Source organism: Vanrija pseudolonga, chromosome 1 (assembly GCF_020906515.1).
Source record: "Vanrija pseudolonga chromosome 1, complete sequence".
NCBI classification, from domain to species: Eukaryota; Fungi; Basidiomycota; class Tremellomycetes; order Trichosporonales; family Trichosporonaceae; genus Vanrija; species Vanrija pseudolonga.
This window is the reverse complement of record NC_085849.1, coordinates 1,644,909-1,669,018: the sequence shown is the minus strand read 5'-3', so window position 1 is coordinate 1,669,018 and position 24,110 is coordinate 1,644,909. Positions and strand designations below refer to the sequence as shown.

The window sequence follows — 24,110 nt, the reverse complement described above, 5'->3', positions numbered from 1 at the left end:
TGGACCGCGTCGGCTGGCCCGGAAATACTGGGCGATGGTCGCCCCCCTTTCCAGTCGGCTGCTTGAAGAACGCGGCAGACGGGATTGTGGGCGTAGGAGTCGACCCGTTGCCCTGCGGCGACGGTCCATCTGGTGTGAACGTCGGGTCCAGCATCCCAGGACGGGGCAGAGCGCCGAGCACCTCTGACGGGTTGATGTGCGTAACTGGCTGCGCCATGCCACCCGCATTCTCCCCGAGGTAGAGGTGCATGAGCTGCTGGAAGTCGAACGGACTGTCACCAGTTTGCTGCGTGGCGAGGAGAGTAGACGAGTTGACAGAGTTGTTCGGGAAGAGGTTGGTGAGATCGAAGCCACCTGGAGGAGCCGTCGAGGCAGCGTCGCCGTCGGCGGTAACACCCACTGCCGCCCAATCAACCTGCGCACTCCCGTCGGCGTCGGTAGCAGATGCGCTAGTACCTGCTGCGGCTGCATTGAGGTCAAAGAACTGATCGTACGCCTGGGGGAAGTTGAACGTAAAGTTGGAGGACGGGAAGCCAGTAGGGTCAAGCAGCGGTCTGTGGAGACCACCAGCACCGTGAGGCGACGACTCGGCAGGGCGCTTGCGGCTGCCCGTAGGAGAATCGCCTTCCAGCGTGGGCCGAACGGTGTGGTCGAAGCTCGTTTTCCGCACCCGGCGGGGCAGGAATCCATACTGCGGGTGATAGTTCTCCTCGGTCGCACCGTAAAGGCCAGGACCCGAAATGCCAGGAAGTGTGGGATATCTCTTGCTGCTGTCGTTGCTCACTTGGCTTGCACCGCTGGAGATGGACTGGGCGATATGAGCCGCCAGGAGGTGCGTGTGGTCCTGCGTTGGGACCGAAGACGAGAGCGCCGCCGCGAACGACCCCGAGGCCGATGCTGGCAGGATGGCCTGTTCGTAGTCGAGCATTGCCTCTTTGGGATCCTTGCCATTCGTAAACTGTTCCATGTTGAGTTCAGACTCCAACGGCTGAGACATTGCCATCTCGACACCCGCGGCGACCCAAGGAGGATAGTTGTTGGGCATCGATCTTGCGAACGGCATGAGAGAGGCGGGTGACGGGTCATGCACCGAGTTTGTCGTCGATCCTGAACCGGGGCCATGGGTGAGGAGCTCGTGGGCGTGCTGCTCCCCGTACAGGTTTTTGCCAACAGCGAATGTGGAGCGCGACCGGGATCGAGACGCAGCTCGCCAGTCGACCGCCATACGAGATCGGGAACGCGACGCAGCCCGCCAGTCAATGTCCATGGCACTGTAGCGTGTTAGCTGAGCCCAATGGCGAAGAAGGATGCCCACCTCGAGTCTCTGTTACCAGCACTGAAGCCCACCACTCGCGACTTGGCCTTGGTCCGTCCTCGCTCCTCTTGCGGGGCGGCTTCTGATGGCGCGGCGAACGGCTCCGGAATGGACGGGAGAGATGAAGAAGAGTATGAGACCGTGATGTCGTCGACAGATTGGTGAGCCTTTGGTGTTGTGGCACTCGCCGCGGCCGCGGCGGCGGCAGCCTCTTGCTCTTCCTTCTTCTTCATGGTGAGGTGCATCATGCGCCAGGTGAGGTTCTCCATTCGTTGTCCGTGTGGGAGGGTGTTCTTCGCACGCGCGTATGCCTTCCACACTTGAGCAGCAAGCGGGTCCTTCTTGGCCATCTCTTCCGCCGAGCTGACTTCCGGAAGCGGAGCTGGGCTGGACGGTTCGCCGGATTGGGACGGGCGACGACCAGTCGCCATCATTGGTGGGAACCCAGCCGAAATCGGACTAGTGCTCAGAGGGGACCTGATCCTGAGGAAGTCGTCGTTGAGAATCTCGCTGACGACATTGCCGCCCGAACGCTGGCGCTGCGGGATCGACACAGCGGCTTCTGGCGATGAGGCATTCGGCGTGCTGCCGATCGAGCTCATTGTGGAGCGCTGCGGCATCTGCTGCTGCTGGAGGGGAGCGTGTTGAGGTCCAGGAGACTGCTGCTGACCGATGCTCATGCCAATGCGGATAGCCATCTCCAGGCCGGCAGCACCATACTGTGACAAATGTCCAATAGCCATTCCGGGAGGAAGGGGTGGGAGGTTGGCCATGTCGATCTGTTGAGCCCATTCATCTTCCTGCTTCGCGGGCGTAGCCGGCTGGGCCGGTTGAGGCCTGGGTTGGGGCGGAGGAGGTACGGCAAACGCCGCCGCTGTCCGTGGAGACGGCTTGGTCGGAGCGGGGGGGTGCTGAGGAGCCTCCTTTCGGCGAGGCTTGATTGGGCGGAACCCCTTGGCTGACGTAGACGCCACCTGCAAATGTAAGCAATGGGAATGTGATGGGGATAGGGTGTGGTTACTCACGTCTGCTGGGCTGCTCATTGTGGATTCACTGGCTGCGGGTGTTGTAGCTGGAGTGTCCACCTGCGTTTGCCATGACCCTGCCGACTTCATCGCTGGGCGGCGCTGCGTTTGCTGCTGGAACGAGCTGGAGAATGTAGGCGGAGGGGTGGGATCCTGCAGCCCGCTGCCCGATGGCGTCGTTGCAGTCGAGGCCGGGTTGGACGAGACGGGTTGGGGGAAGTGGGATGGAGGCTGTTCGTGTCCCTGCTGCATCCGGCGTGTCAACAAGCTGGTGCCGGCGTTGGGCTGCTGCTGGAGCTGCTGGCGCTGCTGCTGATGCAATTGCTGCTGGTGCTGGTGCTGCTGAATCTGCTGCTGTTGCTGCTGCAATTGCTGCTGGTGCTGCTGCTGATGCTGGTGCTGTTGCTGTTGCTGCTGCACCTGCTGCTGACGCTGCATCTGGTTTGCCAGTTGCTGAACCAATGCGTTCTGCGCCTGCTGGGCTTGCTGAGCTGCCGCCTGTTGCTGAGCTGCCGCCTGCTGCTGCTGCGCCTGCTCTGCTGTGGCCTGCTGCAATAACTGAAGGATCCATTGAGCATCCGCGGGCTGGAGAGTCGATCCCGGCGGAGGGGCGGGGAGACTTGGCGCTGACGGCCGAGGCTGCTGGGCTTGGTTAAGAACGTCTAGCAAGCTGTTCAGCACACTCTGGTCCACATTGTCAAGCGACGCCGACGCGGCGGCGACTGCAGCAGCGGCCGATGGCGGTTGGGCAGTTGCCAGAGGCTGCGCTTGGGGTGCCTGAAGACCGTCCAAGGCCGCAAAGTCGAATGGCTGGTCGCCAGAGACTGACCAAGGCGAGGAAGGGGACGGGCCATCGAGCGGAGTGCTCTGGAGAGATGAGCGCCCCTGGTTCTGGCGGGCGGCCTCATACTGAGCGGCAAAGCTGGACTGTGCGCTGGGCGTGAATGATCCAACTGAAGATCCAAACGCCTGCGAGTAGTCGACTCCTGTTGGCGTTGACGACAGGTCGCTGAGGAAGCTGTCCGCGCCGTTCGGTATGCTGTTCATCTGTTGAGGAGGAACAAATGGCCAGTTCTGGGACGGGGACGGTGCGACGGGGATACCGTTCTGGTGCACGGGCTGGCCACCCATTGACCTCGAAACCGAGGCAGCAGCAGGGCGACTCTGCGTTTGTGCAGGAGCCTTGCCCAGCGTTGCCACCAGCGCCGGCGGCGCACCGACGCCACCGCCGTCGCCTGGTCTCCCCTTGCGGGTGCCGTTGGCAGGCCGCAATGGTTTGGCGTTCATCCTGCTGCCGGCTGCCGCAGAGCTGCCCGCGGCTGCCGAAGCAGCCGGGGCGCTCCCCTGTGGCCGGGGTGCAATGGGGCGAGGCAGGAGTGCTCTAAGACGGCCTCCAGACGCTGACGAGCTCGCAGTCGACTGGGGGCTCCCCTTTGAGCTCGTCGAGCGCGGGGACGGGCCGGTAAAGTCTGGGGAAGGAGTGTTGGCTGAAATGATGGCTGATGTTACTGGAGGGAAGTGTCCAGAGGGGGTCTGAGGGCGTTAGTACTCTGCTGCTCCATGATGCCAAGTGAGGGCATGGGGGCCGCCGGCCGGCTCGCTCTCTCGCTCGGGTGCAATGGCGAGTCACAGCGCTAGGCTCGACTCTGAGACCCGCTGGCCACAGTGGTGGGCAGGTCGTCAACGAACACTGGCCATGGCCAGGATGTCGAGGAGGATGAGAGTGAGGCTGGGGCGAGAGAGCCGCCAGCCAAGACCCAGCCAGCAGGCAAGCGCACGGTCACACCCGGCCGGCGGCTCGCACGTAAACATCCGCATCGCGCCGATACGGACTCGCGGTTGCGATGCAGCATTCATGCTTTGACAGGGCGCCGCAGCCCCAGACGAGGAGGCTCTTACTCACATGGGTGGCGAGGCGGCGATGGGGTCCACGACAGAGGGCCTCTTGCTAACCCGGTGCCAGTGTGGATGGCCGATGGTGCAACGTTGCTTCCTCTCGAGTGCCTGGGAGACGCAGTGGAATATGCACACGGGATGGACACGGGGTGTGGTGCAGAGTGGTCGTGAGAAGCAATGGCAGGCCGGGCCGGTTGGAACGACGAGGCTGCAGATCGTGCTGAGTGTGCGGTTCGAGTTACTGCGGCGGCGGCGGCGGTTGGGGATGTCTGGCTGGCTGGCTGGTGCGATGGGCGTTGTCGTTGTTGCTTGCCGTCGTTGTCGGCTGTTAGGATATGTAGTTGAGGGATTATAGTTGTGTGTAGGGAGATGGTGAGCCACTTTGTGATGCCCAGTCGTAGTTGATGCTCCAAGTCGTTGTTGAAAGATTGAATGTGGGATTTACACAGTCTAACCTGGCTGGCAACCAAGAGAAGATTAGCCTCACTCGGTACGAACACTGCGGGCGGGCGGGCGAGTGAGTGCGCTCTGGCTGAGCTGGGCTGGGCGAGCAGGCGGGCGCAGGAGGAGCAGCGGCGGCGGCGGTGGTGCTGTGGTGGGAGCCTGTCTGCCTTTGTGGGTGCCGGCTGGCTCTGCACTCTCTCTCTACTCAGTCTCGGTGACTCGCACACAGCGGAGGCAACTGGGGCCATGCTGCAACTCGCCGACGGCAGCAAAGTTACTTAGTTGGGTGGATCGGAAAAGGCCGGGTGGGTGGGAGGGAGGCACCTCGGCACCACCTGCAAAGGCCCTGCCTGCCTGGGCTGCGACTCCCTTGCCTCCTGTCACCTTGGCTCTGCTTGCTCCTGCTGCTAGCTGCTCCTTCTCTCGTCGTCCCGGCCAAAGACCGGAGAAACAAGCGTCACAAAGTCTCCCTAGTTCCCTGGCCAATTCCGTATAACCTGCACAAAAACAGGGCATATCAACCCCGTCAACCAATAGCATTAATTAGCGATATCTCGCTCGTCGACGCAGCGCGACGCGACCCCCGCACAGTGTGTACGCTGTTGCCTTGGCTGCACTCTCGGGTCGAGCTCGCTCGCAGCAGCCACCACCACCGCCGTCGGCGAAGGCCTCGCCGTCAGCCAGCCAGTGAGCGAAGGAGCGGCTCGAGCCCCGACCGACCGGCTGAGCCGGCTCACCGGCTGACCCCGGGATGTGCGATCCGCCCGCCCGTCCCCTGCCATGCTGTAGCTCGGTCTCATCCCCCGCCCCGCCCCGCCCGTCGCGAGACATGACATCCACTGCCCACCTCGTCCTCGCGGCATGGCTGCTAGCACCCAAGCGCCGCGCTTGCCATCAGCTAACACACACACATGGCCGCATGCCTGGATTAGACCGCCGGGGTTTGACCCGCACAATGCACGCTCTGCACTGACCCAGTCATGCTATTTGACAAAAGTCCCGACACGACACTCGTAGCACCCCCCCCCGACAATGCCCCGCCCTCGGTGACGACCAACGCGGATAGCCTTCTACTGCCGCCGGCATGCCACCGAGTTTTGTCAGGCCGCCTCGGGGCCTTCCCCCTTCGGTTGCGCGGCACCAGGACCTGATCCCCGCTCACATGTCTCCTCCCCTCAGGGATCAACAGAAACAAGTCCACACGCGACCACTCACCGCCGCCGTCAGCGCAACAACATGTTCGGTGCACTGCGGCGGATCAGGGCGAACAGCTGCATCGTAAGGGATTGGCCCGGGGGTCGTTGCCTCCCGGGCTCTAACTTGGGAACAATGTTACAACATCAAGTGAAGCATCACCTGCAGTACGTAGCTGCTTGCTGCGGACAGACAAGTCACTCGTCTTAACGCAGCCTTGAAACCGACTCCGCTTCCACCCGACGGCGCTCCGCCTTGGCAGTGGCACCAGCCACCTGAGCCCCCTTGGCTAGCTTGGATAGAATGGCCGATAGCCGGGCAGGCCGCACAACAGCGTATGAGAGCTGCCGAATGGCCGGCTCCATAAACGCGTTGACTGCGTCGCTCTTGATAATGTTGATCGTCTGACACGTCAGTCAGACGCCGGATTTCGGAAAGCAAATCCAACTCACAAGCTTGACCTCGTCAAACAGCCGATCCAGGCCGGGCCGGCCGAGTCTCTGGATCTCCGTCTCGATGAAGGCAACGTCGGCCAACACGTACTCAAGAGCGAACTCATTGAATCGTGGGACGTCCTTACCACACAGCGTCTCCTGCGCCGACGTCAGTTCTCCTCTTAGCGAGCGTCGATGCACGCACCATGAACCACTGGTTGATGCGTGACAAGGCACTCTGGTATGCTCTCGTTTTGGTCTCGTCTCCCAGGCCGATCAGCACCGAGTCGACATAAGCGGTTAGGAAGGTGATCATCTCGAACACGTATGTGCTCGGCTCGACATTCGCGGGTGGGGGGCGGTTCGGCATCCAGTGGTACTCTGCGAGCTCGAAGAAGGACTCGAGCTTGGAGGCGATGACGGCATCGATTCTGCTCTGCGCAAGCTCCAGCGTTTCAGCAAACGACTTGGCCGACTCTAGCTTGATCGGTCCACCGCGCTGTGACGCTCTGCGGTTGTCAGAAATAGAAGCACGACGGGTCAACATACCGTAGTCCCATGAGTAAGATCTCGAGATCGTCACAAGCGACAGCAAAGTGCTCGAGGTTGACAGCAACCTGGGCAATCTGGGACAGATTGCTCATCACGTTGACACGCGAAGCGATCTGCTTGCTGACGTGGTCGATGAGGAGGCTGTCAAGTGACTGATAATGAGTCAGCGAGGTTGTCTGGCTGCGAGGCAACTTACCCTGCGGAGAACCTCGTCGATATCAAGATGGTGCTGCGTCACGCCGTCCGCAAACTTGTAGAACTGCTCCACAAAGTTGCGGATGTTGATGCAGCACATGGGATATGTCTGAGAGAACGGCATGGGCTGTGGGAAGTTTTGGCTGTTGGTGTCAGCTTTGCAACGCAGGACGCTCTGAGCTCACAGTGCAAGAGACTCGGCTTCACCGGTTGCGAGCCAGCACACGCCCGCCACCTTGTCAAACTCGGACTGGTCATTGACGACCATCGGCAAGTTGTCGTCCTCGGAAACAATCTGGACGTGTCAGATGCAACCACTCCCAGCCGCCGTTGTCTGCACCCACCTCGTCAAACTCTGTGCTGAACTTGCGCAGCAACAGCTCCGAGTAGCGCTCGAAGAGGGTAATCAGGAGGCCATTAAGCTCTGTTGTATCATAACCATGCCCCTGATATCGTCAGCGCTGTGGTCACAGAGTCACTACTCACCTCGAGAGTCTGAACAAAGAGGAGGATGTTCGACTTGCTCTCTAAGAAGACATTGAGATCGCCACAGTCCTTGAGCCCTCTGCCGACAATGTCAATGATCCGCCCGCACATGTCGTCCCAGAGGTCGTCGACATCGCGCTGCGATCGGAAGTCGGCGACCGTCCGGAGAACATGTGCTTCAATGATGAAGAAGCCCACGAGCTCCTGCATTAAGTCGGGGAGAGTGTTGAGTAACGTCTCTGCCGTGGTTGTGGCACGCGAGTCGAGAATAAGAGTCGCCTGCTTCTTGCGGTCCTCCTGGTAGTTCCTCTGGAGCTCGGCTTTGCAGTCCAGTGCCTCGTAGATATGAATGCACTGGTACAACGGGCGGAAGTCGATACTTATTTGATTGTTGTCCTGGGGATCAACTGCAGAGTCAGGTTGGTAACTGCACACTGCACTCACACTCTATCCGCTCGTTGCTAACCAGTTCCAGGGCACCGCCAATACGAGCGAGGCGCACACCGCCATCTTTTTCGCGCTTTGTTCGCCAGCGCTTGATTCGTGCCGTCATGTTTTCAAGAGCAAGCTTGCCGACAAGAGAGTTCGATTCCCGAATATCAAACAGCCACGACTTGGTCGTCGCAGTCACCGCGTCCTTGATTGAGATGCGCAGCGACGGCAGGGACGACACTAGGTGGAGATAGAATGGCGTCTGACTGATCGACGGGGGCGGTAAATGGCTGAGGTCTTCTAGCATCTGGTCGCCATCGTTCAGCAGGGCTCCAAGGAATGAACGGGAGAACTCACCCTCAAGGCGCCCCAGTACTTGCGTTGCCGGATAAGGTCTTCGACCCTATGGACGAGATCGAGCAGGCGCAGCCCCGTCTGCAGCGTCTCCACCGCGTCGTCCATATTCCTCGCCACCTTCTTCTGCTCTAGCAGGGCACGTTTCTACGACGTCATTTAGCATTCGGGGTCTTGTCTCGACACGTCGCAGCGACATACCTTCTCGCCGAGTGCCCGGCCGACATCGCCCATCTGTCCGTCCAGCTCCGCGATGCGTTTCCTGAGGTGGCCCGTTCCCTGCTGGACACTTGACAATGTCAAGACCGACGACACAAAGTCCTGGTGGTGATGGTCAGCTGCCGGATGCTGAACGGAAGAGCAAGATCCATACCTCGTAGTTGGTCTCGCATATCTTCTCGATCTCACTCTCCTTCTCCTCGACAAAGCGGTCGAGGCTGCGGAGGTAGAGCTGCTCGCTTTCTGATTCCTGTATCGACTTGATGAGGGGCGTCAGGGATTCCAAATTCTCCACGGTGGATGACGTCTCGTCGAGTGATATCTGATGTGGTCGCCCCGATCCGAGGAGAGAGGGATGGTGTCAGCTGGGTGGAGGGGCGAGCGGCAGCACGCGTGATCTCACCTGTTGGAGCTGCAGCTCGAGCTCGGCGTTGGTGAAAGTTGGTCTTGGCTTTCTGATCATCTTGAAGACTCTGGCTCCGTGTCGCGCATGGAGCTTGGCCTCTGGTGTGAATGCAAGGCAGACAAAGTGACTGGTCGCGTTGAAAGTGTGTTGTTGAAACGTAGGTCGGTGGGTGGTGGGTGTGACAAGGACAACGCGTCAGGGATTTGATTCCGCCACGGAGCCCCGCACCAACACCTCCACTTTTGAGGGCGGCGGCGCGGGTGGTCGTCATGACGGATGGGCGCAACGGCGAGACACACACCACACAGCATCTCTTCTGTCCGACTTTTTATACAAGGCGTTTCCTTGCATCTACACTGCCCGAGATGGCGTACTACGAACAGAGATGATGACTGGTGCAAGCGAAAATTGTTACTCGACCCCCCTGGGGTAGAGCCGATGCATCAACGTCGCCCGAGTGTGAAAAGCGTCTCGCCACCGCCAGTCGAGCGTGTTTGATCATGCCGTCGTCGACTGGGGTGGTCGTCTACCCCGTCACGACGAGGCCCGTGCACCCATCGAGCCAGACGTGATTAACTTCTTTTTTTGATCCCGCCCTACTTGCCCGCGCCAGTGTGCGCGCGCGCCAGGCCGATCAGCCAGCCGCCGTCAGACCAGTGTTGGGCGGCGCCGGCGCAGACCTGGCCGTAATCTCGTCCCCCTCCACTCGCACTCTTCCTCCAACTCTGTCCATTTCCACACCCCACACTCCGTCCTTCCTACATCTCTCTCCGTCTCTCTCTCTCTCCCATCCTCTCTCAACTGTCAACTTTATTCAGCATTGTCTCTCTCACCGTCCAAATCACTTCTTCCAGAACCCCAAGCTCCTTTCCACCCCTCCTGTACCTTACGAACAGTGCATCCACACCCCTCCACCCTCACAGACTGCTGCATCACCCGTGCCTTCCCCCGCCTTCCTCGCATCGTCCTGGCCGGCGCTTGCACAACTCGAACATCTCTACACCCCCCTGACTCTCAAACACTGCATCGATGGACTCCAACCGCACCAGACTCCACGGCAAGCCGGTGAGTGTCGGCTCTCCTCCCCCGCGCCACCACTCGACAGCCCTTTCGGTCAATGGGTTGTCTGCGTATTCACACCATCTGGTGTGGTAGGCGGAAGACTGTCTTCCCTCTGTGCCGCCCCACCCTATCCCCAGCTCGGAACACCATCTAACCTCCACCAGCAGAGCCGTGTAACCACCCCTCCCGGCTCCCAAGACCAAGGCCGTCGAGCAAGCCCACCTCTTCGGTAAGTGGCCGTCATTGTGCCTACAGTGCATTCACACTCACGACATAGCCTGCAACCCGACAGTGTCGATGGTAGCACCAGGTCCACCCAGAAGAGCAACGGCGGTGGCATTCCCCCCACCAAGGAGAAGGGGAAACTATCCCTCAAGCCATCGCTCTCGCACGTAGGTGTTTGATCCAGGACGAGATCCGACTGACCACTGCAGCTCAATCCGCTTTCCTCGGTGTTCCAGCCAAGTAAAGGCGCAGAGCTGACCGTAACCAAGGTTCGCGACCATGGCCCAGAAACTGTAAGTCGTGACCGCCGCATCACTCGTGAACCTCATGCTCATTGGCAGCAGGCCTATGAATCCGACAACCCTCGAAGCAGTGAGTCCGCAGCGTGCCGCCGAGAGGGCGCGAACCGCTCACGCTCCCCAGATGCCCTCTCCCGACTCTCTCTTCAGTCCAATGCCAGCACCATCATCGCTACTCCAACCTCCCAGATGTCATTTGCACAAAACTCTCCCTCTCCTGGCATGACGTGGACGACTGGTTCCCTCTCGTCCCAGAACCCCTACACACCTCCTCACCCCGGCAAGACCGCCACCTACGACAAAGAAACAACCGGCTTGTTCGCCCCCCGGCTCAACGGTAACCGCTTCGACCGCCGCTGGGAGGCTGCCGGGGAAGAGAACCCCGGCAAATTTCTGATTGTAAGTGGACAGTGGACTGACAGCACTGACTCGAGATCACGAACATCCCCAAGTCCGCCAGTGGCGAGGATGTCAGAGACGTTGTCAAGGTGGGTGCAGCGCATTACTCCCGATGCTAACCGATTCCAGGACATTGCTCCGTATCGCGCCATCATCGTCAAGCTTCTGAAGACGAAAGGATGGGTGGGTGCCCCCAGGCCTGCGTCGGCTGATGCATAAGGTCATCGCCGTGTTCTATGACACGAGGGATTCAAAGAGGGTATACGACAGGCTCTGCCGAAGCCCTGTCGTCTTCAATGGAACGGACTCCCTTGTCCAGCTCGAGTGTGCCACTGTCGACGAGGACGTGGTTCGGCAGGTTGGTCTCAGCGATCCCGCTCTTCTACTTACTCGTGCAGCTTGCAGGATCAGGAAAGGAGCTGGACCAGATCCTCAAGGCCACCGAGTCTGTCATCCGGGTTCAAGTGAATGGCCAGCATGGTGTTGACATCGGTGGGATGGAAGTGCGTGACCTCTGGCCCCAATTATTGCTCACAATGCAGACATGTCTGAGGACAATCGGCGAGCTCAAAGAGTTCAAGGCACATGGGCTCGGCGGAAAGGTACGTCAGACGCGACACGTAGATCAGCGCTAACCGGAATGTCAGTCATTCACGGCCGAGTTCTATGACACGAGGCGTGCCGCCGAGGCGATCCGTCTGCTTCACAATCAGCCTGTGGAAGCTGGAATACTCCGCGCAGTTTACCGAAGCGAGGATCCATTCCAGAGCGAGCCCGTCGTGCCCACCCGTACTCCGACGGGGCAGGCAGCGCCCTTGTACACCCTTGGCTCGGCCGCCTTCATGGCAAGCCCTAGCAGTACCTCGCAGCGCTCAGTCTCGAACCTGGCCTCAAACTCACTGTTCGACCGCTATCATGGTATCTTCGCTCCACTCGACACGAACCCGACACACTCTCCGTACAGCCAGCTCACCGGCAGCAATGGGGACCGCCTCGCGATCGACATCGAGCACAACCAGATCCTGTCGAAACCCGCCGAGTGGCAGGCGTGGGGGTCACGGGCGGATCTTCACCCTCACCAGACTCAGGCGATTCCCAGACAGATCACGGAGCCGGCGGCCCTACAAGGTCTCCTCAACCAGATGGACATCTCTGCTCGGGCTCGCCAACGCCAGGGGTGGACTGCTGCGGATCGCCAGGCGATCCCCGAGGAAAACCGTGTTCACCCCGAGCGCATCCTGCACGGTAAGGGCGTAAAGATTTGCCGAGCTGAACGGATCACAGGCTATGACCCTCGCACCACGGTGATGATCAAAGATGTCCCTGTAGGTCTGGAGGTGGACTCACCTACTGACGGTACCAGAACAAACTGTCACGCCAGGAGCTTGTGAACATCCTGCAAGAGGCAAGTAGCCAAAGGTCTTGTGTCGCTCCAAATTGACCCAGTACCAGGTCGTGCCCGATGAGTTCGATTTCGTCTATCTTCGTTTCGATTTCAACAATCACTGCAACGTATGGGAGGTGGATCCGGAACCAAATGTTGACAATGCAGGTTGGGTACGCCTTCGTCAACTTCACCTCTACCAAGGCCCTGTACAACTTCATCCTGGCCAAGGTTGGCAAAAAGTGGAATATGTTCTCTAGCGAGAAGGTCCTGCAAGTGAGTCACCGCATTTCCCTGGGCTTTATGAACTGACCGCACAGGTGTCATACGCCAACATCCAAGGCAAGGCGGCCCTCGTGAACAAGTTCAGGTGAGCGCCACCTCCCCATGGGACCCACCCTGACCAGTCAGGAACTCGGCCGTCATGGATGTCATCGAGGAGTGGCGACCCCAGATCTTCTAGTATGTCGGCCGTTCGCCAGCCCCCGCTGACAGCAGTTCGAACGGGACTTTCAAGGGCAAGCCTGTGCGTTGAGATTCGGACTAGTATAGGAGGCTGATGGCGCTGACAAAAAATTCAGGAACCATTTCCAGAGGTGGGACCACGATTTCGAGTCCGCCACTAACCGCCAGGCCGACAATGTCGCCATCCGCCACAGGGCTGCCTCTGCTCGTCTTTCATTCCTCTCTGGTGAGCAACCGATCATGGATCGACAGCGATTGACCAACAGGCGCTGGACCCACCAAGCCACTAGAGGGGGGGGATAGGACGGAGTACGACTACTCGTCTGCTCCCTCGTCCTCTACGCTCTACGGCTTCTAGGCGCCGTGACTTCCTTCTCGTCCCGTCCAACGTCCGCACAAGCACGTCTGTTCTCGTCATCACCATGCCGCCTCTACAAGCGCACCACGACTCTTGCAGCCACCAGTGCTGGCGTCGAGGTCAACCATTACGAACTTCAATTGACATTTTGCTGGCTCAAGCGTTCAACCCCGCATACAATACACCGCCACGACAACATCATTCATCAGTCCTTGCAAGTCACGCAACCATTCACGATCGCCTTGACCCCAGTGTGTTTTTATTCCCTTCTTTCTCTGTATCGCTCGCTCCTCGCTCGCAGCGCCGTCTCCGTGCCGCGCTATGCATCATTTCCCGTCGTAGCGGTGCACCTCTGAACAGTGAATGATAATGTGCGTTGCATTACAACATCCTAAGCTTGGGGTTGACTACATCTTCTGACTGCTGAAACACCCTTCCGACGACAACGAAGTGGGCTCCAATGTTCCCTTCGTGTATAATCGGGTGTCTTAACAGAGCAAGACTTGGAGACCAAAGTCGTCGCAGACGGGCTTCCAGTCCGCCCTGGGCTCTCCGGCGTCGACACGACGCCACACCTCCTGGATGATGCGACTGGCAGTGTCGACATCAAAGCAGCACTGCGACTTGAATCCCTCGAGAAGGGTAAGAAGCCACTGGCGTGCCGAGCCCTGCACGCAGCAGCCGGCAATAACAGCGGGCCACATCAGGTCGATCGACATGCCCAGGGCGGCGGTCGAGATTGAGCAGTGCTGCAGCACCTCCTGGGCGGCAGCCTGCACACTCGAGTCGTCGCGCGAACGGCCGTAGACCATGCGAAGGAGGAGAATCTTCATGGCGTGGGCGTAGGCGCGGTTGCCGACCTGCACGCGCTCGTGCTCGACCGACGAGAACGCAAGGCTCTCGATCCACATGTCAATGTCGCGGCTGAGGCGGGCGGCCTCTGACGCGAGGCCCGCGGGCTCGTTGCTGTCCTCGCTGGGGACGTAGACGTAGGGCATGACGGAAGCGGGGAGAAGACCGCTTCCGCTCGAGTCGACGTGGAGAACGCTGTCGGCCGAGAGCTTGTTGGTCGGGCTGCCCTCGGGCAGGAATCCGGTGCCCGTCTTCGCCGCGCGAGCAAGGAGGCGGGCAGTGCGCGAGAACAGGTGAACCATGACGCGCGACATGCCAAACTGGGTCTCGACCGAGTGCTCCTCGAAAGTGCTGCCAGAGCTCTCAAACCACCAGCTGTCGCGGTCCGAGATGAGCTCGGGCTCCTCGCCCATGGTGAGGCAGCCAAACGTCTCGTAGATGGCGAGGATCTCGAGAATGAGACGCGATGGCGTAGCAGTGACACCGTCGGAGAGGTGCGTAGGCGTAGAGTCCTTCAGCATGCGAGCGGGGCCACCACGAGCGGCGACCATCCGCTTGGCGAGGGCAAAGTTCTCCTGCCACCCCGAGCCGCCAAAGAAAATGTCAATGGTGGCGAGCGAGGTACCGGCCGATAAGGCGGCGTCCGAGGCGATGCCACCACCCTCGGGGAGGGTAGCACGGCGAACGAGCTCCTTGCCCATGTCGCGGAGGTTGGAGGCATACTGGAAGGTGGCGGTGGTCTGGGTGGTGCTCACACCGGAGCGGGCCAGGAGAAATGCCTGGTGAACGGCACCGATGCCGAGGAGTGTGATGCGGAGGGCATCAGCTGCGAGGTTGGTTCCTCTAGGAGCAGCAAGAGCCAATGGGAGGTTGATTGCGAGGAGAGGATTGATGCCTTGAGGAATGGCAATCATGAGGTCGGCCGCATTGGCACAGTAGTGGAGGATGAGGCTTTGCTCCTGCGGGGTAGGAAACCATGGCAGGAGAACTGAGGCAAGCGTCAGCTGATGTGGCTGCGGAAGTCGAGCGGCGATGTCCGACTAACAGTTTGGGGTGTTGAGGAGAGGAGGAGCCAGGAGGTTGTTCTTCCCATTCTCGGCGTGACCCGCCGCGCTGGCAAGGACGGCGTCAAGACTGGCGCCGACCGAAGAAAACCCCTCTCCTGTAAAGGCACGATCCCAACCAACGGGGGCGCCATCAATTCCAAGGCCGTCAGTGATGGCGGAAGAGATGTCAAATGGCAGGTCGAGTTGAGCGCCATCTGTCTCAGCACCACCGGCAAACTGGTCGGCGTCCTCGTCCTCATCAGACTCTGTCTGGCCTTTGCCCTTGCCCTTTTTGCCATCCGTAGGATCAGGAAAGCAGCACTGTTGAAATGAATGTCAGCCACCACATCCGTGTTCCGTCTCCGTTCATCGGCCGTGTTCGGAGCATTCGCTGCTGCGCCGACGCCTCCGTCCGCCTCCGCCTCCGCCCCCACCGCCGCGGGGCGCAGTCGGTGGAGAGGTTTTCGGCGTTTGAAACGGCGGCCCACTATGCATGCAACGGCGACTTACCTCGCGCTTGGCGACCTGACACCGCCGGCAAATAGGCCTGCCTTCGTCGCACTTGATGCGGCGTGCACGACATCCGAGGCAACCGGTGCGGGAACGAGTGTACTTTTGGCGACGCTTGACACCGAGGCGGCCGGATTTTACAGGCTGTTGCTGCTGTTGCAGTGCGTCGAGCTGCTGGTCGGCGGAGATGGCGTTGAGTGCGTCGGCGCCAGCGCCAATGGCACGGCGGTGGGCCGCCGAGGCTGACGACTCGGCGGCGCTCGCACCGGCGCTGGAAACGAGGTAAGGGTGATGGCGGCCTTGTGGAGGTGAGGGTTGCCTGACGGCACCGGTGTACGCGTAGAGGCGGTGGAGGTCGTCACTGCAAATGTGGTTAGAAACGCGGAAGCTGTTGTGGCGCGGCCTCAGGGATTGTGTATGGGTGGGGAGGGGGTGAAGGAGGAGGAACAAGAGGAGAAGGGTTAAGGTTTAGGAAAAGCGCACTAGGGCCGAGGACGATAAGGCAGGGGAGGTGGCAGCGGTGGATGACTCACGGTGCAGGTCGGCCGTCTTTCGTGTCCCCGAGCGTCGACGAGCTGGGAGGAGGCGTGGGGAGACCACCATGGCGGTCAAACTCGTGTTGGACGGCCCAGTCGGCCAGAGACGCGCTTCCGCTGGGACCAGCGAGTGCTCTTGGCGATGTGGATGATGACGAAGGCATGCCAACCTGGGGTGGGAATAATGAGAACCAAGGGCTGGCACCACCGCTGCTGGCACCGCCGAGGGGGCTCTGAGCAGGCTGTCCAGCATAAGCATTGGCCTGGAGCTGGGAGAGCTGCTGCTGTTGCTGTTGCTGCTGCTGTTGTTGAGGCCACTGATGTCTTGGTGGCAGAAGACCGGTAATGTCTGGGGACGAGCCCGAGCTGGAATCGCTCTGGTAGGTATTTCCAAAGCCGTACATGCCTGGAGGAGAATCGGGTTCACCACTGCTTGCGGTAGAGGCTGAGGGTGTGGCAAGGGGGATGGGGTAGAAGTCGCTTGGAGATGGAGCACCGTACTGGCCTCGGAGGCCGATTGGCGACCAGCCTGAGCGATCAAAGGAGAAGGCCGACTCGGGGAGGGCGGTCAGCACAGAGTCTAGCCCGCCGTACGACATAAGAGTGTGTCGTTTGGTGTGAGGGGAGCACAGGTGCCCGTCTGGGGGGAACGCGATGAGCCAAACGGTCGGATCAGACCTTGCACGATCGGATCGGGCGGATCAACAGCGGCAAAGGCCTTTTGGTAACGGGGCTCGAGGTGAGGAACCGTGAGCGCCGCGGCGAGCGGTGTGGTGGTGTGGTGGTGGTGGGGAGAAGGGGAGAGGGGGGGGGGGGACAGTTGAAACGGCAGGCGTTGAGGCCAGGTTGTCGGTGCTGTCGAGCGGGACACTGATCTCACTTCCTGAAACACAAGTTCAAGGGAGTGAGGACGTGTTTGGGCGAGTGGAGTCGCTGCGCGCCAATGCGCTTTGGCCGAAGGGGCGTGCTGAGTGTTAAAAGGAGTGTTTGATGTTTGTCGATGTGATGTGTGACGATGATAATCACAGTGGGTCGTTGCGTGATGGACAGCGACCAAGTTTGCGTGTCGCGAGGAGGCAGTGACCGACAGGCTCTCTAGGGGAGGGAGAGAGGGACAGTGGTGGCCTGGGCTCGGTGCAGTGGGGGAGGGGGGTCGGGGGGACCGCCGAGAACGGTGCGACCCTAGTTACAAGAGGAGAGAGAATGAGGCGAGGATCGCCGTGAATGACTCCGAGCGCCAGGAGGCGGCGCTGGTGGGGGCGTAAAATCGAGGCGTCTGGGAGACTGAGCAAAGGGATTGCTACAAAGGGGAGGGAGGCAGGCAGCGATCGCGGTGTCGGCCGACGACGACGAGAGAGCGCGTGGGGTGGCGGGTGGTGGTAGTTGGGTAGTGAACCGTTGTCGATGAGCTGCTGCGAGGTGACGGCGACGACGACAAGCACGAAGACGAGGACGACTACGTTGGCGTGAGGGTGGTGGTCGACGCTTTGTTGTTGTGGAGGGGACGACGCAGGGCTAAGGCTGCGCTGCGGTGCGTGCAGGATTGAGGGTCTGGGGTCTTGTTGACACGAGAGCGCAGAGTTTTACAGGGGCTGTGCGGGCGGGGGTGTCGGTATCGACGAGGTTCTATATGGAGCGAGGCGAGGCGAACGAGTGGATCAAGCCGAGGGTGGTGTCACTGGGGCTTTTGCCGAGCTGCTGCTGTAAGTACACGACTCTGGAAGAGATCGACGCTCTCTGCACGACGACGGCACGGCCAGACGCTGCCTGCTGCCTGCTGCCACTGACGCCTCTCCCCCGCCCGTGTTCCACAGGAGCAGCTGCCTGCTGCTGCATCACTCGTCTGCGCGCCGTGCCTTGGAAACAGACTTTTCGACCCTGGACCGCTGCTCTCCTCGACATCGCGCACTTTGCCGCTACTGGTATCGGTCATGATGATTCGTGTTCCGTACCCCTCCTGCGGCCCTCCCCTCCCCTCGTCCCCCAAGCCGCAGCCGCAGCAGCACGAGCCTGAGCCGCCGCAAAACATGAACCGCATTTCGTCAGCCTCTTCCTTTTGTGATCGCCCTTTGCTGATGCATGCCGCTGCTCCTCCTGCCCCTCTGCCGCAGGTGCCGCAGCTCAAACCCGACGCACATGCCTTGCGCGCGCGCGCGCGGCACGCGCGCCGTGCCCCTTCTCTCTCGCACACTGACCCGCGCGCATGCGCAGAGAGCCAGAGCCAAGCTCATGACAAAAAAGTTGTGGCGACGACCATCGCACAGCAGTTCAAGGGAGAAGCGGCATGACGACAATCCCGACACGGGGGGGTGAGATCTGTTTCTGGTCAAAGGGATGATGCGCGCGCGCGCGCCGCCGCCCCGCGCCGCGCCAGCCCCGCCCGCCCGCGCCCGTGCCAGCTGGGTTGGCTGGGCTGACGCCAACGCCGCCGTCAGCCGCTGAGAGCCTGAGCAAACAGAACAACGCCTGAACTTGCTCGTGAGGCCGGCGGGCTCTAGGGCAGCAACCAAAACTTGGAAGGGCCGACCAAAGCCCGGAGGGAGTCCGAGGTGTGTAGTAGCAGCAGCAGCAGCCACTGCCGCAGGCAACGGCAACTCAGCCCGGGCCTGGCCTTGGCCTGTGCACCAAACCCATCAGCTGTTAGTGTTCCGCATGGTGCTACATTCATGTAATGGCCAATTTGCCCTTGCTGATTTCGATTTTTGCGCATATGGAAAAAAAAAGGCAGAAAAGTAGATCTGGGACCTGGATGCGAATGGTGGGACGGGTGGCATCCTCTGGCCTCGCGCCTGTGGCGACAGGGAAGCGCCGCTGACAGGGGTCTCGATCACAACTCTGGGGCCACCGAGCCCAGCAGACGTGCTGGCCCCATGGGTTGTCTGTTGGCTGCTCACCCCGAACAATCCGGGCATGGTTTGGTTTGGCGGCCCAAAGGAAAGATCCTTGACCACCTGCAGCCGGCGGCTGGCTGGCTGACCTGGCTGGCTGGGCCCATTGGCCCGTGCCTTGGACGACGCCGGGTGAGGATGGCGTTTAGGTGGACGAGCCGCAGCAGCAGCAGCAGCAGCAGCAGCCGCCAGGCAACCTAAGGGATTGCGAAACAGGCCTGCAAAGACTCTCCGGGTTAGGCTGTGTCACAGGCCACATTCCTGAGGAGGAGGCTCCCTGCTGCCTGCAGGAGTCAGCACCTCTAGTGAGTGACCGACCGCTTGACGCTTCACGGTTCAACCCACCAACCAGAAGGCTTACCACAGCAACAACCCGTGTCAACAACATGCACCCAACAGTTATTCTCGGCCTACAAGCCCGAAAGACGGGCAGCCGGCGCAAGGAGACGGCACACGCAAGGGGGTGCAAGAGAGGTTTCGACTTCCCGCCCCTGTTGCCCCTGTCGATCATGAAGGCACGGCACACGGCACACACACCACACACATACTTGCCCACTGCCGCTGACTGACACCAGCCAGCAGCCCAATAGCATCCGAACTAGCCAGCCGCCTTTTGGAATCCATGGCATTTTGGTGGCCGTCATCTTCAAAATGACACGATGGGGCTAGCAAGAGGGATCTCGCGCTATAATCACAAGTCTCGACATATGGCATGGATACGCCGTGTCTCGGCGCCGCAGCGGTGCATTGGCGGCGCCGCTGCGGAACTGTGTCGGCGGTCACTCGGACTACACTACTTGCTCCACTCGGCGAAATGTCCCCAGTGTGTGTGCGTGTAGTGGGTTGAGCAGTGTGCTTGCGACTCCGCACCCGCCCCGTCGTCTCACACACTTGGAGACGGTGTTTCCGCCGGTAACATTGTTGTGATGTGACGTTTGAGCCCATGGCTGGGTGATTTGGAACGCGGGTTGGTGGGTCTCTGCAACGACACTAAGTGAGATTCGAATTATGCAGTTGATGATTTCGTATATGCCGCGCGCGCTCCGCTCCGACTCTGGGAATCGCTGCGGAGCACGACGCCTGGGCAGTACAGTCAGTGCCTGCAGCTGCTGGCCCCACATGCCGCGACACACGACACGGCTCACTCACTCACTCACGGGAAAGCGGACAGGACAGGACACGGAACGGGAGGGAGCAGCATGCAGGGGCAGCGACGACGGCAAAGCCGAAAAAGAACGTCCAGGCCGACGAGACCCCACAGTCCCCATGACAAGTCGAGAGTTGACACCTGTCAGGGTGCCTGATGATCACTAACAAGGGCGGGCGGGCGGCAGCAGCTGCGGCAAGCAAGCAGCGGCAGTAGGTAGGTCGCTCCCGCACGCCGCAGTACCGCCGGCCCAACGCCGAGGCGTGCGTGTCATGCACGACCACGACCGATCGACGACACGCACACCCAGCTGCCGGCACCCTGCATTCCGTGCAGATCACTAGACGTGGTGGGTTTACACGGCCCCATGTGTCCTGTCCTGTGCCGTCCTGGCCGTCATCGACGTCGCCCTCCCTCCTCCCCTCCACCTCGCCTACTCGGGTGTACCTCACCCTCTCCGACGCGCCAGTTTTGGCGACTTGCCGATCTATATTCGCACCACCTGGCCAGGTGGCCAGGTGCTAATCAGCCGTATCTTTCTCCTCCCAGCTGACCCAGCCCCCTTCCGATGGCGGCGAGCCCCATTTAGCAAAACGCAAACGTCATGACGGGCTCGACGGGCACTATGTTGCTGCTGTGGTCGTCAACCAAACTTCCCGTTGTCAGTCGCTCGCGCCAAACGTAAAAAACACACACGCGCGCGTGTGCTCCTCCTCCTTCTCCGTATCGGGCTCTATTGACTCGGTGCATCTCATCGTCATCATCATCATCACCGCAATACACTTACGAAGTGCCTCGCTCCCTCCCTCGACGTCTGCGTCACTAGCTCACTACTACGTCGACATCCTCGGCCCGTGTTGTGGAATGTCGGCAGAGTCGGAGCTCGCTCGCTGCTCGTCTCGACGTTGGCACCCTCGGCATACTAACCAACACAGCTTTGTACGCATCGTGTGAGCCTGGTGCATGCACATCTCGTACTTGCTTGCACCGAGGACAGGACCGAGGTACTACGTGAGGTACTTACGAGGCACATTAACACATGGCCGCATCGCCATCGACGTCATCCACGTGTCGTCTTTCCGAATGGCCCACAACTGGTACAACCTCGTCCCCACAACGTCAAGACCGGGCAGGTGTCAACTCTAACTAACCCTCACCTCACCGCGCTCGCTACTCGGAGGAATCATTGCATCTCGTACACGTAACTTTTCTATGCTCGCGACACTCAATGGTTTCTTTTAGTGGAGTCGATTGCTTCCGAGCAGCTTGTACTCGGACCTCATCGCCCCGCTACCCCCAGTTTGTCGTCAACATAATAGTGCAGAATCGCATCCCCACTATCCCCCCTCCCCACTCCAACAACACTCATACACGGTCTGCTGGCTATGCATCTGGGGGGAAGAACAGGGGGGACCTCGGGAAGGAGACAGCCAAACTGGGACGGGGGGCGCTGGATGTAGGTGGTGGGGTTGTGGTGGTTGCGGCGGCGAGGCTACTACTGGCGCCGTCCGCCAGCGCCGTAACCGTACTTGGGTGCCTTCTTCTCGGCGGGCTTGAGGATCTGGTGGTAAAATGTTAGTAAACGAGCACTGTGGTTACCGGGGGTAATCTAATCGTACCTGGAAAGAGCAAAGCAGGGTGTCGTCGACCGACATCATGGCACCGGCGTTGTCAAACTAAGCGAGGTGTTAACTGGGGCTCCGCCACGTGGCCGTATATCTTAAGCTTACCTCGCCACAATAATTGGGGGCCGAGAACAGAGTGACTAGCTGCCTCTTGGCAAAGAACTCGTAGCCGTCCTCCACAACCTGTGCATGTGTCAGTGGCGCCCGCAATAGTTGGCTGGTCAGCACAACTGACCTGATGGGCACGGCAGATCAGATCCATGTCGTGCTTCTGCAAGAACCGCGAAACAACGTCGGGTCCAAACGTGAACGAGACACCTCGGTCGTTCTCGCTCCAGCCGGTAATGTCCTTGTCCGGGTCGGACCAGAGGAGGTCACAGAGGAGACCTGTGAGGTCATTGTCAGAATGCCATCACATGACGGTGACGCATCAGTTTCACTCACCAGTGTCGGGGACATCGGTGGGGCGCATTACTCGCCTGATCTGCTCCATGCTCTGGAGGTCGGGGCTCTGTTGGGGGGCGACCGTCAGCATTGATCACATCATGCGCCACATTCCAACGCACCAGGCCGCCGTGCATGGTGAAGATCTTCTCGTCAATGATGGCCGCAATGGGCAGGCAGTTGAAGCAGTCGGTAAACGTCTTCCAGAGCTTGATGTTGTAGCGACGCTTGCACTCGTCGTAGAAGCCGTAGATACGGTTAATCGAGGCACACTCGTGGTTGCCGCGGAGGATGAAGAAGTTCTCGGGGTACTTGATCTTGTAGGCGAGCAAAAGGCAGATGGTCTCGAGCGACTGCTTGCCACGGTCGACGTAGTCGCCAAGGAAGAGGTAGTTGGCTTCTGGGGGGAAGCCACCATACTCGAACAAGCGGAGCAGGTCGTAATATTGGCCGTGGATGTCACCTGTGAGACGTTGGTCAGCATCAACTCTTGGCCAGAGCTAGCTCTACGGCAAATGCAAACGTACCGCAAATCTTGATCGGCGCTTCCAGCTCGAGGAGAATGGGCTGACCGATAAAGATCTCACGAGCCTTGGTGCAAAGGTACTTGATCTCGTACTCCTGCAGCTGAACGGCCTTGCCTGGACGGTTTCCGCGCACTGGTATCGTAGTCAGTCACCCGTCCGTGTGCCTTTTCCCATCCGCCAGAGCTTGGGCGACACACACCTTCGAGCAGACGGTCAATGATCGAGTCGAGGTCGATCTCGTTGGAGGGGTCGGCCATGTTGGGCAATGTGTGTTTAGATTTGTTGAAAGGAGAGGGGGGTTCTGCGAGAATCCAAGTCAGCGCTCTGTCTGGACGGATGGCCCCAACACGAGTGGATGGGTGGCGTGTGCGTTGTGCGGTGCGTGTCGGTCGACGTCAAAGGTGTCTCTGTCCAGCTTGTTCGGGCACCACACACATCAGGGGATAACGGCCGCCGCCTCGCTGGAGTGTGCGAGTGTTGCGGCCCCGCACGACATGTAAACAAGGCCACGCCCAGCCACACAGCACGCCAGCTCGTGCGCAAAGCCCGGCAAACCACTCTCAGCGCGGAATCATGCCGGATTGCAGCGCCGTCGGCAATGAAAAAGAGATGATGGGGGACGGGGAGGAAGCAGTCATGACTAACATTGAAGGAGGGGGGCGTGCACCGGCGGGTTTCACAGTCTCCGTCTCGCGATCGAGCAAAGAGCAAGGATCACGGGCTTTCGCGTCGAAGGGCGTGGCTTGGGACTATGCGCAGACGTCGAACCGGGTGGTTGGAGACTGAGCAAGTCGTTTCTTGTTGTTGACTGAAGGCCACGAGGCACGCGAGTTGGGGGTGGAGCGGGGCGGCGCGGGCGCACGAAACGGGGGGGAAGAAGGGTGAAAGAGGAAGGAAGGCGTGCTCCCGATGCTGGCTGTGGGGGTGGGCGAGGTTGGGGTAGGGGGTGTCGTGTTGATGGATCAATGTTAAGTAGCGAAGACGAGTGTCAGCGAGTGCGAGGTGGAATGGACGGCAGGATTTGACACAACAGCTGCGCGGCGCGGCGCACCTCGGGCGCGGCGCGGTGCAAGTCTCTGAGAATTGGGCGCGGCGTGTGCGTGGGGGGCTGGGGCGGTGTTGTGCTGCGGGCAAGTAGCTTACCTGTTGGGAGGGTTGAGCCTTGTTGGAGTGTAGACTGTTGTGTTTGCTAAGTGAAGTGCAAAAGGGATTGAAAGGTTGATAGTATGTCGGTGATTGATTGGGGGAGGAGGAGGCGGAGGAGCGACGAGAGGGTGCGTTGGTGCGTGGTGCGTGGTGGTGGGTGGGCGAGTGCTGGCTGGCGGGCTGGCGGGTGGCTAGGAAGCCGGGAGCAAGTGTCTGTCGCTGGGTCGCGCTGGCTGGCTGGGAGG

At 60.3% G+C, this 24,110-nt stretch overlaps 4 protein-coding genes across 4 annotated transcripts; 1 reads left to right on the top strand and 3 right to left on the bottom strand.

Moving 5' to 3' along the window:
* Positions 1–6,033: 6,033 nt before the first annotated feature.
* On the bottom strand, positions 6,034–9,089 carry Exoc6b (Exocyst complex component 6B). The gene is made up of 13 exons (XM_062767091.1): positions 8,950–9,089; positions 8,701–8,868; positions 8,529–8,648; positions 8,331–8,474; positions 7,986–8,280; positions 7,542–7,948; positions 7,400–7,501; positions 7,241–7,350; positions 7,057–7,198; positions 6,858–7,012; positions 6,514–6,817; positions 6,327–6,467; positions 6,034–6,278 (listed from the first exon to the last, which is right to left on the bottom strand). Exons 1-13 carry the CDS (start codon positions 9,007–9,009, stop codon positions 6,081–6,083), a joined length of 2,346 nt encoding a protein of 781 aa, XP_062623075.1. The 5' UTR covers positions 9,010–9,089; the 3' UTR covers positions 6,034–6,080.
* Positions 9,090–9,981: 892 nt separating this feature from the next.
* Positions 9,982–13,089, top strand: mei2 (Meiosis protein mei2; the record flags this gene model as incomplete). Its single annotated transcript, XM_062767090.1, is given in 17 exon segments — positions 9,982–10,017; positions 10,152–10,243; positions 10,325–10,406; positions 10,449–10,532; positions 10,584–10,611; positions 10,663–10,937; positions 10,973–11,026; positions 11,037–11,120; positions 11,158–11,295; positions 11,336–11,539; positions 11,585–12,262; positions 12,351–12,449; positions 12,490–12,597; positions 12,642–12,691; positions 12,733–12,783; positions 12,817–12,847; positions 12,955–13,089. The coding sequence occupies 17 exon segments, from the start codon at positions 9,982–9,984 to the stop codon at positions 13,087–13,089; spliced, it is 2,229 nt and encodes a 742-aa protein (XP_062623074.1).
* Positions 13,090–13,504: 415 nt separating this feature from the next.
* Positions 13,505–16,492, bottom strand: SPCC965.10_1 (putative transcriptional regulatory protein; the record flags this gene model as incomplete). Its single annotated transcript, XM_062767089.1, has 5 exons — positions 13,505–14,984; positions 15,042–15,363; positions 15,553–15,913; positions 16,086–16,205; positions 16,281–16,492. 5 exons carry the CDS (start codon positions 16,490–16,492, stop codon positions 13,633–13,635), a joined length of 2,367 nt encoding a protein of 788 aa, XP_062623073.1. The 3' UTR covers positions 13,505–13,632.
* A 4,801-nt stretch (positions 16,493–21,293) lies between these two features.
* Positions 21,294–23,940, bottom strand: bimG (Serine/threonine-protein phosphatase PP1). Its single transcript, XM_062767088.1, has 10 exons — positions 23,863–23,940; positions 23,365–23,635; positions 22,919–23,020; positions 22,720–22,851; positions 22,315–22,655; positions 22,193–22,259; positions 21,984–22,135; positions 21,854–21,931; positions 21,743–21,799; positions 21,294–21,684 (listed from the first exon to the last, which is right to left on the bottom strand). The coding sequence occupies exons 3-10, from the start codon at positions 22,974–22,976 to the stop codon at positions 21,619–21,621; spliced, it is 951 nt and encodes a 316-aa protein (XP_062623072.1). The 5' UTR covers positions 22,977–23,020; positions 23,365–23,635; positions 23,863–23,940; the 3' UTR covers positions 21,294–21,618.
* Positions 23,941–24,110: the final 170 nt, after the last annotated feature.